Here is a 15,307-nt window from a genome sequence, read left to right as displayed (position 1 = left end):
AAAGAAGACTTCCCCAAAAAGCTATAAGGGATTTTTTTTTTAAGTCTGGCCTATACATTTGATAAAATAGGAGACTTTGGGAGACTAAAACCAGAGACAAGGAAAGGACTTACTGCCATTTAAAGAACAGAGACTTTATGCTCTATGTAGAGCCACAGGTGAGGCAGTGCCCTGAACAAAAACACAAAAGCACAACCAAAACTCAGGAGCCTGAATCCTTGAAGACGGAAGGGCTTCTGGGTGCCAGAAGATCCACGGGGCTCCTGCAGGACTAGTCAGCTCTAATGATGGCACAAAGTTTCTGGAAGCTCTTCTTAATCCTCTTCGCAGCCTTCCTCCTTTCCTTCTGTTCTTTGTGCTTAGCCTATCACTGCTGGCGCTCTAAACTGCCACGGGCTCTTCTCTCCATTCAGAGACCATGAGAAGGAATGAGCCCACCATGTCTCCTGGGTATTCCACAGTGACATAGAGGCAGACAGTTAATCACCAGATGCTTCTGAGAAGCAGCAGAACACGACAGGCCAGGGGTGGGAGGGTGGGAGGGCCCAATTTAATACAGCCTTCATGTCAGAGCACAGTGCGACTGACATGAAGGGATATTACAGTGCAGGCTCTCTTAACAGCCCCATACATGCCAACTGCGATCAAGCACATAAAAACACACTCTATACTCTGCTGGCCCCACTAACTTGGGACACTCAAACCTCCTGACCTCACGCAGACAAACTACCATTAAATTAAATCCTTCTTTTAATGAACATGTATGAAACAAGATGACATGTCAAAACTTAAAAATATCTTCATAGGAACAAGCATAGCTACACACACTGTGATCCCATTACCAAGAAGGCTGAGAGAAGAGGACCGTGTGTCTGAGGCCACCTGGCTCCAGAACCAGATCACAGCTCAAACAAGCGAGTCAGTACATATGCTTGGTACTGTATGTTTCTACAAACAGATGTGTTCCTATTTACAGACACATTTCTCCTGCCTTAATTTTGACCTGATATGAGTCACTAATAAAAGACTGAATAAGGAAGAAATTAAGGGCCAGGAAGATGTCTCAGGTGGTAAGGCACCCACATGCAAACTTGGGAACGCAAGTTCAGGTCTGCAAGACTCCATCCAAAGCTGAGTATAATGGCACATGCCTCTAGCACTGGAAGTGGAGATGGATTCCCAGAGCTCAAAGACCAGCTAATAAAGCCACTCAGTGAGACCAGGATTCACTGAGAGACGCTGTACCAAAAAAAAAAAAAAAAAAAAAAAAAACAAGGTGAAAAGCTGCTGTGGCAACACACACCTCTCTACTCCAACCAGAGGCAAGTGAGTCTCCAGGAGTTTGAGGGCAGGCTGGTCTGCAGAGTGAATTCAGAGCATCCAGGGCTACATAGGAGACCCTGTCTCAAAATACATATTAATTAAGTGAAGAGTAATTGGAGGAAGGTTGTTGTGGCTACAACCATGTTTTTGTATTGGTCCCAGGTATGGGATGTGGGTCTGACTCAGATGGTCCACAGCAGCAGACTATTTGTCCCATGCCAGCTCTAAGAGGGCTCTTTGCCAAATGTAGACAGTTTGAATCTGAGGATTCTGGAGAAAGAATAAATGCCAGAGCCCAGACACTGTAGGGCTCCAAGAAAGAACAAGGTTCCTTCTGCTTCCCTCTTGCTGTTCCTGGTTGCTGTTGTGAGACAAGAAGTTGGAGACTGCCTGAAATGAGGACTGTACTGGCTCCAAGAAACCTGAAGACCCTAACTAGCAGGAAGCAGTTAAGAGAACTGCACCCCCGCTCCCACTAACCTTTTCACTCTCCTTCCTGCTGTTGGGGTATTGGAAGGGACTGGGGTAGAGTAGGGAGAAAAAGATAGAAGAAACACAAATAAGAGCTTTAATAACCAATGCCCAAGAAGATAGCTGAAGTTGACCTCCTCTCACATGTGTGTACCTGTCCCTGCACACTCACTACACAGTCACCATACACATGAACACACTCATACAAAATAAACCTAATTGATTAACTTAAAAGAAGTCAGTGACATATTCAAATGAAAACTCTTACACTTTGGATACTGAGTATCCCACACAAGACTTGAATAAGGGCCGGCTCCCACCAGAAGACACTCTTTTGGGAAGCTCTGGAAAAGCCTGGCTGGAAGAAGCGGATCACTGGGACAGGTCTTTGAGTGCTGTAGTCTGTCTAGGACTCCACTGTCCCCCTGCTGCCTGTCAACTACGAGGTAAGCGGCTTCCACCAGACATTCCCACTGCCACAGCAAAGACCGGGAATTAGTAGATCCAAGGCTACAAACTTAATTCTCTGAAACCACAAACCCTTCCAAGTTATTTCCATCATTCTTGCCAGCACAGCAGTTAGAAAGCCAGCACACACAAGAATCAATGTCCTGGTAAGGAAGGTTGGATCTCTTTAACACTCCAGACTGTAACAACACACAGAACAGCTCAATATTTCCCAAGAACTCCATGACTCCCTGTAGTGTGAGGTGATTGTGAGTTGGCAGATGTGGGTGCTAAGAAACAACCCTGGGTCCTCGGGAAGCGCAACACATACTCTCTCTAAGCACTGACCACCCTCCAGCCGCTAAACAGCCTCCAATCCATGATCCTTTTACCTTAGCTTCCCAAACGCTTTATAGCACGAGCCACCACCCACGGCTCACTTATTGTTCATAAGTGTCAGTAGCTACAAGGGTCAGAGATGAGTCATCTATTCCTGTAGCCTCGTGGGGTTATAATAAAAGCAAGTCCCGACACACATACAAGCAGTAACAGGTCACCAAGCTCGTACTTCACACGGCTCCAGGAGCCCAAGGGACACTGGCAATCATGTCAGCCTGTGGCTGGCCATACTGTCAAGTTCCCTCCATCAGGGGATCTACCAGACCAGCTGAGGACAGAGCTCTCACTCAAGGAGAAAGTCTGAGTGTTACCGTGAAGGCAACTGAGGAAAGGCCCAGTGGCTCTTGGCAACTCTATTCACACAGGAGCAGAGAGGGTCTGAGGCAACAGACGCCCAGCTTCAGAAATTAATCCACACCTTCTCTCTTCTGTGGGTGGGGTTTGGAGACAGGGTCTCACCAGGTAGCTGTGTCTGTCCAGCTGTGTCTGTCCAGTAGAGCAGACCGGTCTCAAACCCACAGAGGTCTTCCTTATGATTTATCTATTCTATTTTGTGTGTGTGGCACGTTTGTGGAAGTTTCTGGTTTCTTTGGAAACTCAGCTGTGTCCTGTAAATGTTTTTTTTATTTTGGGCCCAAGTGGGGAACATGGGAATATGTCCCCTATGTTCCCATCTCCCAACCCCCCACTGTACCCTCCCCACACATGCCCTAACCCCACCATACCCTCTCCCCCTCCCGCAGAAAACACCCCATGAAAAGGCACATGATGTCTGTCAGTAGGGGGGTGCTTTTTGTGAGTTGGAAACCAGTCTCCTGTGAACTCTGAGATAAAGAGAAACCCGCAGACAGTGAGACAGTGCTTTTTGCATCTCTCTGCTTTGGAGGGGCTTTGCACTTCAGTGGCAAACTCAGCAAACTCGTGCCCTTTGGGCAGAGTCTAGCTGCTTCTGCTGAGTTGTCCCACTGCTTCTGTTGTTGCTGCTGCTGCTGTGGTTTGCCACTCTGCTGTCTGACTGGACTGCTGGTATCCTGAGGACTACGACTGGTATATCCCCAAAGAACCCAAAGACCCTAACCAGCAGTAAGTAGCTAAAAGAGGTCTACAGCCCCTTTCCCAACTAATCTCCTACCTAAGGGGGGGGGGTGGTGGAAGGGAAGTAGAGGCGTTTAAAAAATCTAAGTCCACAGTGCCACATGCACGCAATGCCCCCAGAGGCCAGAAGGTGAGGGGTCAGATCCCACGGAGCTGGAGTTACAGACATGGTGAGCCACCATGTGGGTGCTGGGAACTGAACCAGGTCCTCGAGAAGGGGAGCAGCGCTCTTGACCGCTCAGTCATCTCTCCAGCCCTGAATCCACATTTCTAACACCTTTGAGGCTACTGTTAGACTCCAGCTGTGCTCTAGAATGAAAACTGTAACAACGCTGGAGTCTCTAAAACCTGATGTAGGAGGTGGGGGCTCACCGGGTAAGGGCATTAGCTACAGAAGCACGAGGCCCTGAGTTCAAATCTCTAAAAAACACAAAAATGCCTGGACATGGCCCCCCAGGTGCTGTAGCAGCGGCGCAGTGAGCAGAGGGGTAGGGAGATCCGTGGGGCCTGCTGCAGGCCTACCTGCAGTTTCAGTGAGACTCAGTCAGAGCATGACAGAGCACAACACCGGACGTCTTTCTCTGGCCTCTACAGGGTGTGTACACATGCATGCATGCACACTCGTGTAAAAAAGAAAGAAAAACAGAAAAGAAGCCTCTACTTCAGCAATACAATAACTACAATAGCACTACAATTCAGTCAGTGCCCTGAACATCGTGCAGCAACAAGAAGTGAAACCATTCAAATTAGCTACAGACAGTGTCTTTAGAATACTTACTTTTTCTTTAGGCTCACATCCCACAGAACTGGGACTCTGGGACACAAGAAGGCACTGTTGTGAATAGACTGGAGCACACTATTAGAAACAGAAAAAGGTAAAAGCAATTAGATCCTTGTGAATTTTACCTTTTTTCAGGGTTCTTCTTCCACTTGTTTCTACCTAAGATTTTCCGTTTATATTTGCAGTGCTAACAAAATTAGTTTCCCTTGTAAGGGGAACAGGGACTGTCTCTGACATGGACTCAGTGCCTGGCTCTCTGATCACCTCCCTGAGGTTGGAGCAGCCTTACCAGGCCACAAAGGAAGACAATATAGCCATTCCTGATGAGGCCTGATTGGCTAGAGTCAGATGGAAAGGGAGGAGGACCTCCCCTATCAGTGGACTTGGAGAGGGGCATGGGAAGAGATGAGGGAGGGAGGGTGAGATTGGAAGGGAATGAGGTAGAGGGCTACAGTTGGGATATGAAGTGAATAAACTGTAATTAATAAGAAATAAATAAAATTTTAAAAAGAATGTAACTTAGTTACCAAAGGGAAGCCATAACTGGAGACACACCCCGTTGACATGTAAGAGGAACCAAAGATGTGAGGGAAAGAAGGAGACAGGAACAGGAGAGAGAAGGAGCGAGAGGCAAGCAGCCACTGGCAGCCTCTGGGGGTACAGCAGTATCTGCGATGGTTCAGGGGCCTTCGGCTTTCACCGCAGGCTGACAGTGCATGGTCAGACATGTCTCAAACCACAGGGAACCTGACAGGATTGAAAGCCACAGCCAGGTATGTGTTTCAGATCATCAGTCTTACATTCTAAGGCCTGAGGGAGTAAGTAAATAAATAATAAACCTATGGCCTTAAGGAGTGTCAATTTTTCAGTTTTAACAATGACTAGTAACTTAAAGTGTCTGTATCACTCATTTGGGTTTGAGTGGTAGACCAGGCTGGCCTCAGACTCCCAGAGATCTGCCTGCCTCTCCCTCCTGAGGACTGGGATTAACAGTGCACAGCACCATGTCCAGCTAGATGTCTTTACTTACACAGGTATCTTTCGGACACTTATGTGTCATTTGATCTCTTTATAAGAATGTCTATTTTAATTCTATGTCCATTATTCAAATTCAATTTTCTTTTTTTGTTTGTGCAGCCCTGGCTGCACAGCTGTTCTGGAGCTCACTCTGTAGATCAGGCTGATCTTGAACTGAGAGATCCACCTACCTCGCCTCCCAAGTGCTGGGATTAAAAAGCGTACCACCACCACCGGGCTCAAACTGGATCTCCTTCACTGCTGTGTTACAAGGTTCTTGACATAGTCTGGGCTCATCCCTTCATCAGGTATTTGAACACAGTTATTTTACCCTATTCTATACATCAGGTATATATCACAAATACTTCACCTTATTCTGTATATCAGGTACATACCACAATTACTTTACCTTATTCTGTACATTTGCTTTTTTACTTTCTTCATGTCCTCTCAGGCTTTAAAAAGTTAATTTTGATTAAATCTAATTCCTTGCTTGCCATTTGTGTCTTTTTAAAGTCACAGCTAATCAACTACTGTCTTTACCTCTGACTTCAGAGATAAAGAACAAGTTCCAGGACAGCCAGAACTACACAAAGAAACCCTGTCATGGTGGTGCACACCTTTGATCCTAGCATTCTAGAAGACAGTGTATCACTGTGAATTCGAGGCCAGCCTGGTCTACAAAGCAAGTCCAGGACAGCCAAGGCTACACAGAGAAACCTTGTCTCAAAAAAACTGTATTAATTTTTGAAATGTTCGTATGATATATCTGGATCACATTCTCCATGTAGCCCCTGCCCAACTTTGTGCTGTCTTTTTTGTTTCTTGTTTTTTTGTTTTTTAAAAGACTTTTTCACAGCAGATGCCTCTGTGTGTCTTGTCTCCTTGTCCTCTCTTCCTGGGTGTTCCCAAAGCCTTAGGTGGAGTTAGATACTCCATGGGTCACTAGCCTCTACAGTTGACCAGTGTGGCTTTCTGTGGTGGTCTTCATTTGAGGAGGGGTGAGATCTGCCCTCACTGTGAGGATATAGGTAAGTATCTAGAACGCATGGTTATTGCTATTAAGAGGAAGAAGGGAGACTGATCTACAGAAAGCAAATGTGGCCAAGCAGAGTACAATGATACTTCTAGTTTTAGGTCTAAATATTCATTTTTTATTAAAATGAAAGCTCCATAATTAATAAAAACAAACAACAATGACAAAATGCAAAATGATGCTTGCATTTGGGAAGAACTTCCCATAGAGCAGCCCACCCACAGGAGGGGAACGGAGGCATTGGAGGACCAGCCCAGCTCAGCCTCACACTGCTGCTTCAACGTAAGCCCACCTGCCGACTCCCACTCTCACTAGAAAAGATGCGCTCAGCCTCCAAAGGTCTGCACTGACCTGGACCGCTATCACTCAAAGCAAGCAGTAGCCCTTGTGCACACAGCACCAGGAGTCACCGGACACAGTGCATTCATGCTAAACACAACAGCCACGGTGGTGAAAGCGGTGTCACTGCCAAGCTCCATGACAGTAAACAAGCAGAAGATGAAAGAGCTTATATGGTTTTGAAAATGTGAACATGCACTGTATAGGTAACTCTCAGGAAAAACCTTGAGTGCACTCCCTGGGTCTGAGAACAATGGACATGGCTGAGCTCTGTCCAAAGAGAACCTCCAGAATGCTCTAAGCAGCTAATCTCTGGAGAAGGTTTGAGCCAGCTTCATCAGCATATTGTGTATTTACTCTCAAGAAAGGGTCAATAATGTAAAATCAGACTTAGAAGCACCTCCACCGCACAGTTCACAAATTAGCCCAATCTATTACAAACTACACATAAACTAATAGGGGAAAATGTAACAGCATGCCTATGTGAACACAATGGGCTTTGGAATCCACCGTTATTACTAAAAGTACTTGGTTTTAAGGTCTGAGAATGTATGCTGCCACTTTTGTAAGAGACAGACAGAGAGAAGACAGTGTGCAGACAAGCAAATGCTCCACAGCGTAGCCCAGCACCTGAAGAGGCATGGGTGCCCCGGTTAGCCAGTGACTGGAGGTAGAGATCTTAGAGGAAACAGCGACAGGAAGCACCAGAGCCTGAGTGAGACAGCCTCCCACTCGCAGCCTGAGACTGCTAGTCTGAACTGGTTTGGTTCTGCTTGTTCATTCCCAGCAAGACCTTCATGAAAATCTGAAAACGAAGAACCCAAGGCAAACATAATTTTGCGAAAGCCACAACATGAAAATTATGCTTTTAAACGTAGGGAACAAACTTAGTAAAATTCTGCTACTACAGAACTTTACACAAAAACACTTAACATCTGATGTTTTTTCTTAAGCATATAACAGACTGGTTTCAAACTCAATCGAGAAGTCTTTTCTCCATTTCCTGGCACAGCAAGTCCTAAAGAACCCAGGCACAGTGAAGCATGCCTGTAATCACAGCCACTCGGAAGGCTGAGAGAGGACTGAAGTTCAAGGACACTGTGTGCCAAGGTCTGTCTCAGATAGAACAAGCGCAAGGCGCGCCTATAAGCTGAGGCTCCCAGGAGGAAATTCCACATTACACATTCTAGAAGGGGCGAGCAAGAGAGCGGCATGGGTAAAGGTACCTGCTAATAAACCTGATGTCCTGCGTCTGATCCCCAGGCCCCTGGAGAAAGGATGAAACCAGCTCCCACAAATTGTCTCCACACCTGCACCATGGCATGTAAGCAACCACACACAAAATGAACGGATGGAGATGGGAGAGGGACGGGACAGAGGGAGAGGAAGAGGGGTTTAAAGAGATTCCACAGCACTACATAGGACTTCACGACTCGGAGCACTGAAATCCTGTAGGTCCAGAATTAGCTTTGGCTCCCTTTAGTCTCCTTAACGGTTATTTAGCAGCAACTCTCTTCAAATCCGCTAAAGCTGTGCCAAAGTGGCTGGCCAATAGCTTCCCTAAAGCCAAAGGCAAAGACTGTGCTCGAGTAATGTCTGAAACCCAGAGCAGATTTCTTCAATTTTCTTTAACCCACATACCCAGTTTCCTCACCAAAGCAGTTGGCCAATGCCAAATTATAAAGTTTAGGTAAGCATTGCCATTGTCATTTGGGGCAACCTGAAGCCATGTCCCAGCCACGCCACTCATTGAACTCCAGAATCTTCTCTTTCAGACACGAGCTTCTCATCCACAGCTCAGTGCTAAAGTACGTCCCAACACACACAAGGCCCTTGGCCCACTTTCCAGTACCACACAAAATAAAAGTTTTGAGGAAATATGTTTAAACATCTCCATTTAAAACACCTACAAAAACTACCACTGCCAAAAACAAAGAAAAAAAGAAAAGAAAACTCGAGGTGCTCCAAGGTAACAACATAGTGCCTTTACCTCCCTTCCTCAGAAAGAAAGAAGCGCCTGGGAACAGCATGGCACACAGAGGGGCGTGGCCAGCAGGTGACAGCATGGCACACAGAGGGGCGTGGCCAGCAGGTGACAGCATGGCACACAGAGGGGCGTGGCCAGCAGGTGACACATGCACTCGTGCTCAGGTCTACTGTTGCAGAACTGGACGGCACGGACCACGTCACTGCTAAGGGCCTGCGTTTCCCTTCTTAAAAACCTAAGTCATGGTGTCTCCCTAGTGCCCAAGAGACCCGTTAATGAGATCACATGACTCTTTACAAAGTATCAAGTGTCCCCAAAGGCTGGATGCCACAAAGAGCCAGGTTTGTCCTCAAAAACAAAACATAGCAAGCCACTTCGGACGTTCCACAGAGTAATGATGCTCATTGAACAACTCTCATCAGAATCAGATTCCAGCCAGGAATGAAGCTCAAGTGTGACACTTCTCAAGTGCACAGGAAATGCCTTCCTGTGAAAAACAGGAGCAGCAACAGCACCTGCACAGCCATAAGAGCTAAGAGCGTTGATAACAGAGTCTTAGTGATGCAGCCATGTCAGCACTCGGTGAGTTAACCCAAACAAAGGACATGATCATGCCTTCAGACAGACTGAAGGAACACAGGAAAACAAATCTCCTTTGGCGATAAAATAGTAGCTGCTCTTGGGCTGGGGTTGTGTCTCTTAATCCTTTAGCACTCATCTGGAAGAACAATTTCCACATTTGTCCTGCCCTGACGGAAGCCTGTAACACACGCACAATAGCACTCAGACAACCAGGGCACAAAACTAAAACAGAAGAACCTAACCCTGAGAAGCTGATTCCGAGAAAAAAGACGCTCTTGCCAGAAAGGAAGCCCACGCTGATGCCTCCTGTCTTCAAGTGTGGTCTCCTCCACAGTTCACTCAGAAGACTCCAAAGCACATCAGCACCACAGATCACCACGACCTTCGAAGGAACTTCTCTAAATGGAGGCCAGACTCGTCAACACACATAGCAGCTCCCTCAGGCACACCCTGACCATTCCGAAGTACCCATCCTAAGCACAACAGCTCGCTCCTTGAGAGTCAGATCTCAAGACTATCCTGCTCCGGCTCCACTCTAGGCTAGAACTCCCAACTCAAAACCTTCATCCACCCTCTTAGACTCCTACCACTCTCTTCCTCCCAGCCCACCTGTAGACACCCAGGGTACCACATGGACCCTCCTCACCAGGCACGAGAGGAGTTCTCAGTTGGCTGTGCCCAACTGAGAACTCACACCAGCTCCCCTCATCATGGCCATTTCTGCTCTTTATTTTTTTTAATAATTTTATTTATTTTTATTTTATGTGCATTGCATGCCTTATCAGAGTATAAGAAATCCTGGAAATAGAGTTACAGTTTTGGACTGCCATGTGGGTGCTGGGCATTGAACCCAGGTCCTGTGAAAGAGCAGAAACTACTCTTAATTGCTGCGCCATTTCGCCAGCCCTGGCCACTGCCTCCCACCCCATCCCGCTCTCTCGCTTCTTTTTTCTTTCTTATGTCTGTCTTTGTGCCTGGATGTATGTGTGGGTACCAAGTGTGCAGGAACCTTCAGGTTTTGGAAGAGGAGTCAGATCCCCTGAAACTGGGGCTACAAATGGTTGTGAGTCACCACCTACGTCTCTGCAAAAGCTGGAAGCATCTTAACCACTGAGCCTCCACAAGAGTACAGAAGTTCTCCATCAGTCCTCAAAGCTCCTGCCTCCCAAGCAGCAGCCAAGGTCACAGTCAGCCAGCCCAGGGACACAGCCTGAGCTGCACTGTTTGATATGGCAGCCAGCCACCTGTGTATTCTGAGCGTGTGAAATGGGGCTGGTAGCCATTAGGCTGAGTCCAGATAGAGTCAAAGATTAAATTACACACTTGATCTTGGCAACAATCTCTAAGAATCACAGAAGGCCATTCTTTTGACTAAGCTTTTGCTCCAGGCCCAAATGAGCAGGGCTTAACCTCCAAGTCACACAGCTCAAGAGAAAGCTGTTTTATCTTTCTGGAAATCAGGATTTGATAGATAAGCAGTCACAAATCTGAAGGACGGTTCTAACTGCCATCATACTGAAGCTCTGTGGAATTAGTGATTATACAAAAAGGTAAGCCAAGGGCTTTGAGTTAACAACTTAGCTGTTTCCCACTGTTCTGGATCTGTCTGCCGTGTAACTTTGAAAGGACTGATTGTGTGCTTTCTCCAACCCTTTTCAGTCTCTGAAACAATAGTTCTCAACCTTCCTAACACTGAGACCCTTTAATACAGTTCCTCATGCTGTGGGGACCCCTAACCATAAAATACTTTCATGACTCCAATTTTGCTACTGTTGTGAATCATAATATAAAAATATTTGGAGGCGGTCTGCCAATGGGGTCACGACCCACAGGCTGAGAACCTGCTCTAAAACCAGCCTCCTCCTCTCAACTGGCAGAAACAGTACTGTCTTATAGGAGGGAGGCCCCTGAGTCTATACCTGACAGCAAAGCAGTCATTCGTTACCCTGTACCTTTAACCTCCTTACAAAGCAGAGCCTGAAGCTTGCTGGGCTAGCCTCAGACCCACAGAGGTCCAAGTACTCTGCTTCTATCTTTTAATTTTAACACAGATAAACAAACAAACAGACAAAAAAACAGAGCCCAGTATCTAGTCTTTTAAGTTTCAAAGACAAAAGTTAGTCCTTTTCTTTAGTGTAAATGCATGCATAGGATGTGGGTGTGTTTTTGCATATGCACACTTGCTCTCAGGCGCATGCACTTGTGTGTCCATGCGTGTGGAAGCCGACATTTAAGACAGTGCCAGTGGGCCCAGGGCTCGCTGACTGGCTAGCACCACTGTGCCCACCAGCACTAGGGTGAGGGCTGCCCACCACACCAGGGCATTTACATGGGTTCTGGTGAGCCCACTCGATTCTCATGCTTGGGTGGCACACACAGATTGTTGGTACTGACTTCTGTCCTTTCAAGTTTTAAAACCCAAATGCCAGCCTTGTTTTAGTCCACCTGTACCTCACCTCCCACTGTGTGAAACCGCACGGACCCCAGCAGGCTGTCACTGCAGAACGCATCAGGGTCACCGGCAGCCTGCTGAAGAGCACAGGCAGCTGGCTCGCCCAGCCACGGCTCACGGAACCACCCCGCAGAATGGGCCTTGGCTCTAAAGCATCCTGAGGAAAAACCTACAGCAGTCTCCAGCCAGACAGGGCTGCCAGCGGAACTGTTCTGTTCACTCACACACAAGCCCTACACAAGCTTTTACCCAAAGAACCTCATCAACCCAGTTCTACAGAACTGTTCTCATAAGCTGACCTGTCAAAAAATACCAAGTTCATAGCACCCTGCTAGAGAGAAAACATCCCCACATCTTTTGTAAAAGAAGTAACAAGTTACTCCTTACATTCCTAGTTGCCTTTATAGCGTCTCTTGTTGTTGTTTTATTTATTTTTTTAAATATTAGTTACAGTTTATTAACTTTGTATCCCAGCTGTAGCCCCCTCCCTCATTTCCTCCCAATCCCACCCTCCCTGCCCCTTTCCAAGTCCACAGAGAGGGGAGGTCTCCTCCCCTTCCATCTGACCCTAGCCTATCAGGTTTCTTCAGGACTGGCTTTTTTTTTTTTTTTTTTTTTTTTTTTTACATGCTAAAAACAATACAAAAGAGCCCAGGATCAAATCTGTATAATCACGTGGGTGATCCACCTCCTCAGTGCTCAGATGAGGGTGAAGCAGGCTCCGCTGTGGAGCCTTGGTCCCTAATATGACAATGTAGCTGAAGCAGACCTTGAACTCACAGCAAGCCTCCTGTCTTAGCCTCCCTGGTGCTGAGTTACAGGCATGTGCGGCCATACTTGGCTTAGAGTAAGACTTGTTTATTCTGATGAATTACAATTTCCTTACTCATAGACGGACACCTATCTGGTCTACTAATCCCTTCTCTTCCATGACTACTATAAAAATCAAAGTCATTTTTATGCCTAAGAGACGCAGTTGGTTTTTTTTTTTTCTTTTTATGACCAGGTTTATTAATATGGTATGATTAAAGCATTAAAGACATATTTCACTGGCCAGGCAGTCTAGCTACCAGTGAGCTTCCAGCTAATGAGACCTTAATGGCACTACATTGTCCTCTAGTCTCTATACTTCCAAATACACACACACACACACACACACACACACACACACACACGGCTTTTCTTAAGTTTGAATGAGACACTCTACATAGGAGGATCAAGATGCTCCCAGAAGCCATAGGTAGTACAAGGTGTTCACATTAGGAAGCACCCTGAGCCCCACGCACCAACTGATACGGGCTGTTGCCACTGCTCTTGGTTTGCCCGTCAAAGCTAACTGTAAGATGCTATTGAAGCATGGGCTCTTGCCATAACACATAAAGAAACCAAGTTGGAACTGAGCTAGAAGCTGCCACCCTGCTGGCGTGCCCTCAAAAAGTACAATTGAGGCTGAAGGGGAAAAGTCAAGCGTTAATCAGCTCGGGATAGTGCACACAAACAAGCCAGCCAGGCAGGATGTGCCCGTTGGTGCACTAATGGCAAGTCTACTCTGGGTAAGCAATACTTCTGATAGAGACCGAAGCCCACCCCACAGTAAGGAGTTTACAGCTGGAATACAAGCTGGTTGAAAGTCCAGATCGTAGCACTCTTAGGCCCTGTGGGGGAAGCTATGCTCTCCTTTTCTAAGTGGACATGCTGTCTTCAAATTACCTTCAAAATAGTTACATTTAGTTACATAAATTAGTACCACTGTCAGCTTTCCTCAGAGGAGCTTCTTTTTAAAAAAAATTGCATCTCATGTGCATGCACGTATGCTGTGCATGTGTGTGTGCTGAACATGTATATGTGTGCCATGCATGTGTGTGGCTGTACATGCGTGTAGCTGTGCATGCATATGGCTGTGCATGTGAAGATCAGAGCACGGCTCACAGGGATCCTGCCTGCGGGGTCAGGTGACCAGGGCTGGCAGCGGGGACCTGCATTGCCTGGGCTATCGCCCTGTAGTGGGCGGCCTTACTGCAGACTCCTAACTGGCTGGGTGCTAAGAATGAGGGATTGCTGGGTGCCCATCCCCAACGCAGCATGTGCTCCCCTCCCTGCAGTGTTCAAGGACAAATCCTACAAGAGGCATGAAGAACTTAGAGGACTGGGCAGAGCTGCGGCATGCCACCGCACCCATGAGCTCCCATGGGTTACACGCGCCTGCAGAAGGCATGGACAATAGTGGACGACCCACTCTGTCCCTCTTGGGAGGTGTCTACTGAGATTCTATGAACAAAATCATAGAGTGTAGCCTGTCCCTTCTGGAGTTTATGTCTAAAGAGTCATTCTTAGTGCCCTCTTCACATGTAATTCCTTCCATGGTAGGCACAACCAAGCCCTATTTGGTTTAGCGCCACCCACCCTGCAGTTTATTTTTTAGGATTTATTTATTTTCTGTATCTGTGTAAGTGCTTGTGTGTATACAGGCACACCACATGCTTGCAATGTCCATGGAAGCCAAAAGAAACTTTCCTATCCCCTCGGGTTGGAGGTACAGGGTGTTGTGAGCTGACGCATGCTGTGTGCTCTCAGCCACTAAGCACCTCTGCAGCCCGCTTCTCTCTGGTCTTATCCATGAGCACCACATGCCTGAGACTGAAAGATGCCTTACAGATACTTCTAAATATTCTTAAAGTGCAAATTACAGGTACGACAAACAGACAGATGGAAATTACTTCTCGAATGGTCTTCCCTTGTGTTAGGGACTGGGTTTGAAACATGCCCCAAATGAGTCAGGAACTGAAGACCGGTATGCAATGCAGGAACATCCAAAGGTAGATCCTGAAGGTGACAGGACCATAAGAGCTCTGACTCTGATGGTGACTTCACAATTTGACGGCACTTCTGAAGAAACCAACATTAGCACTACCAGAGGAAATATCCAAAGACAGGGCCTGGCTAATGGAAGGTCACTAGGGAAGGTTCTTGGGGGTTTATCTTGTCTGAGGCTCCTTCCTGTGTCTGTGCCTCCTGTCCATCATGAAGCAGCTGCCCTGCCCCTTGCTCTGCACTACGAAGCTCAGCCTCACCTTAGACCCACAGCAGTAGAACACATGATCGTGAAATAAGACCTATGCGACCGGGAGCCCAACTAGCCAATTCTCCCTTTCACCCCTCGGGTACTCATCACTGGTAAGGAGTTAACACACCGCTCCCTGGTAGGCCTGTAACCAGATACCTACATAAAACCCTGTATTCCTGTCTAAAAAATGCTTTCTTCCCAAAACTTCCATTCACATCCTTTGCCCTTGTTCACCTACTTAGCAACATGGATGGATGGGCGGATGGATGGATGGATGGATGGATGGATGGATGGATGGATGGATGGATGGGTGG

The 15,307-nt window shown here is 46.9% G+C and overlaps 1 protein-coding gene across 1 annotated transcript in view; it reads right to left on the bottom strand.

Moving 5' to 3' along the window:
* Positions 1–15,307, bottom strand: part of Pcca (propionyl-CoA carboxylase subunit alpha) — a 191,914-nt gene that overhangs the window by 170,105 nt on the left and 6,502 nt on the right. Inside the window, exon 2 of the mRNA XM_055609596.1 lies at positions 4,514–4,591. Within this exon, the coding sequence (XP_055465571.1) occupies positions 4,514–4,591 (78 nt within the window). The remainder of the gene's footprint in view (positions 1–4,513; positions 4,592–15,307) is intronic.

This window comes from Psammomys obesus, unplaced genomic scaffold (assembly GCF_907164565.1).
Source record: "Psammomys obesus unplaced genomic scaffold, mPsaObe1.curated_primary_1811, whole genome shotgun sequence".
NCBI lineage: Eukaryota > Metazoa > Chordata > Mammalia > Rodentia > Muridae > Psammomys > Psammomys obesus.
The sequence above is the reverse complement of the archived record's forward strand: the minus strand, read 5'-3'. Positions and strand labels throughout refer to the sequence as shown.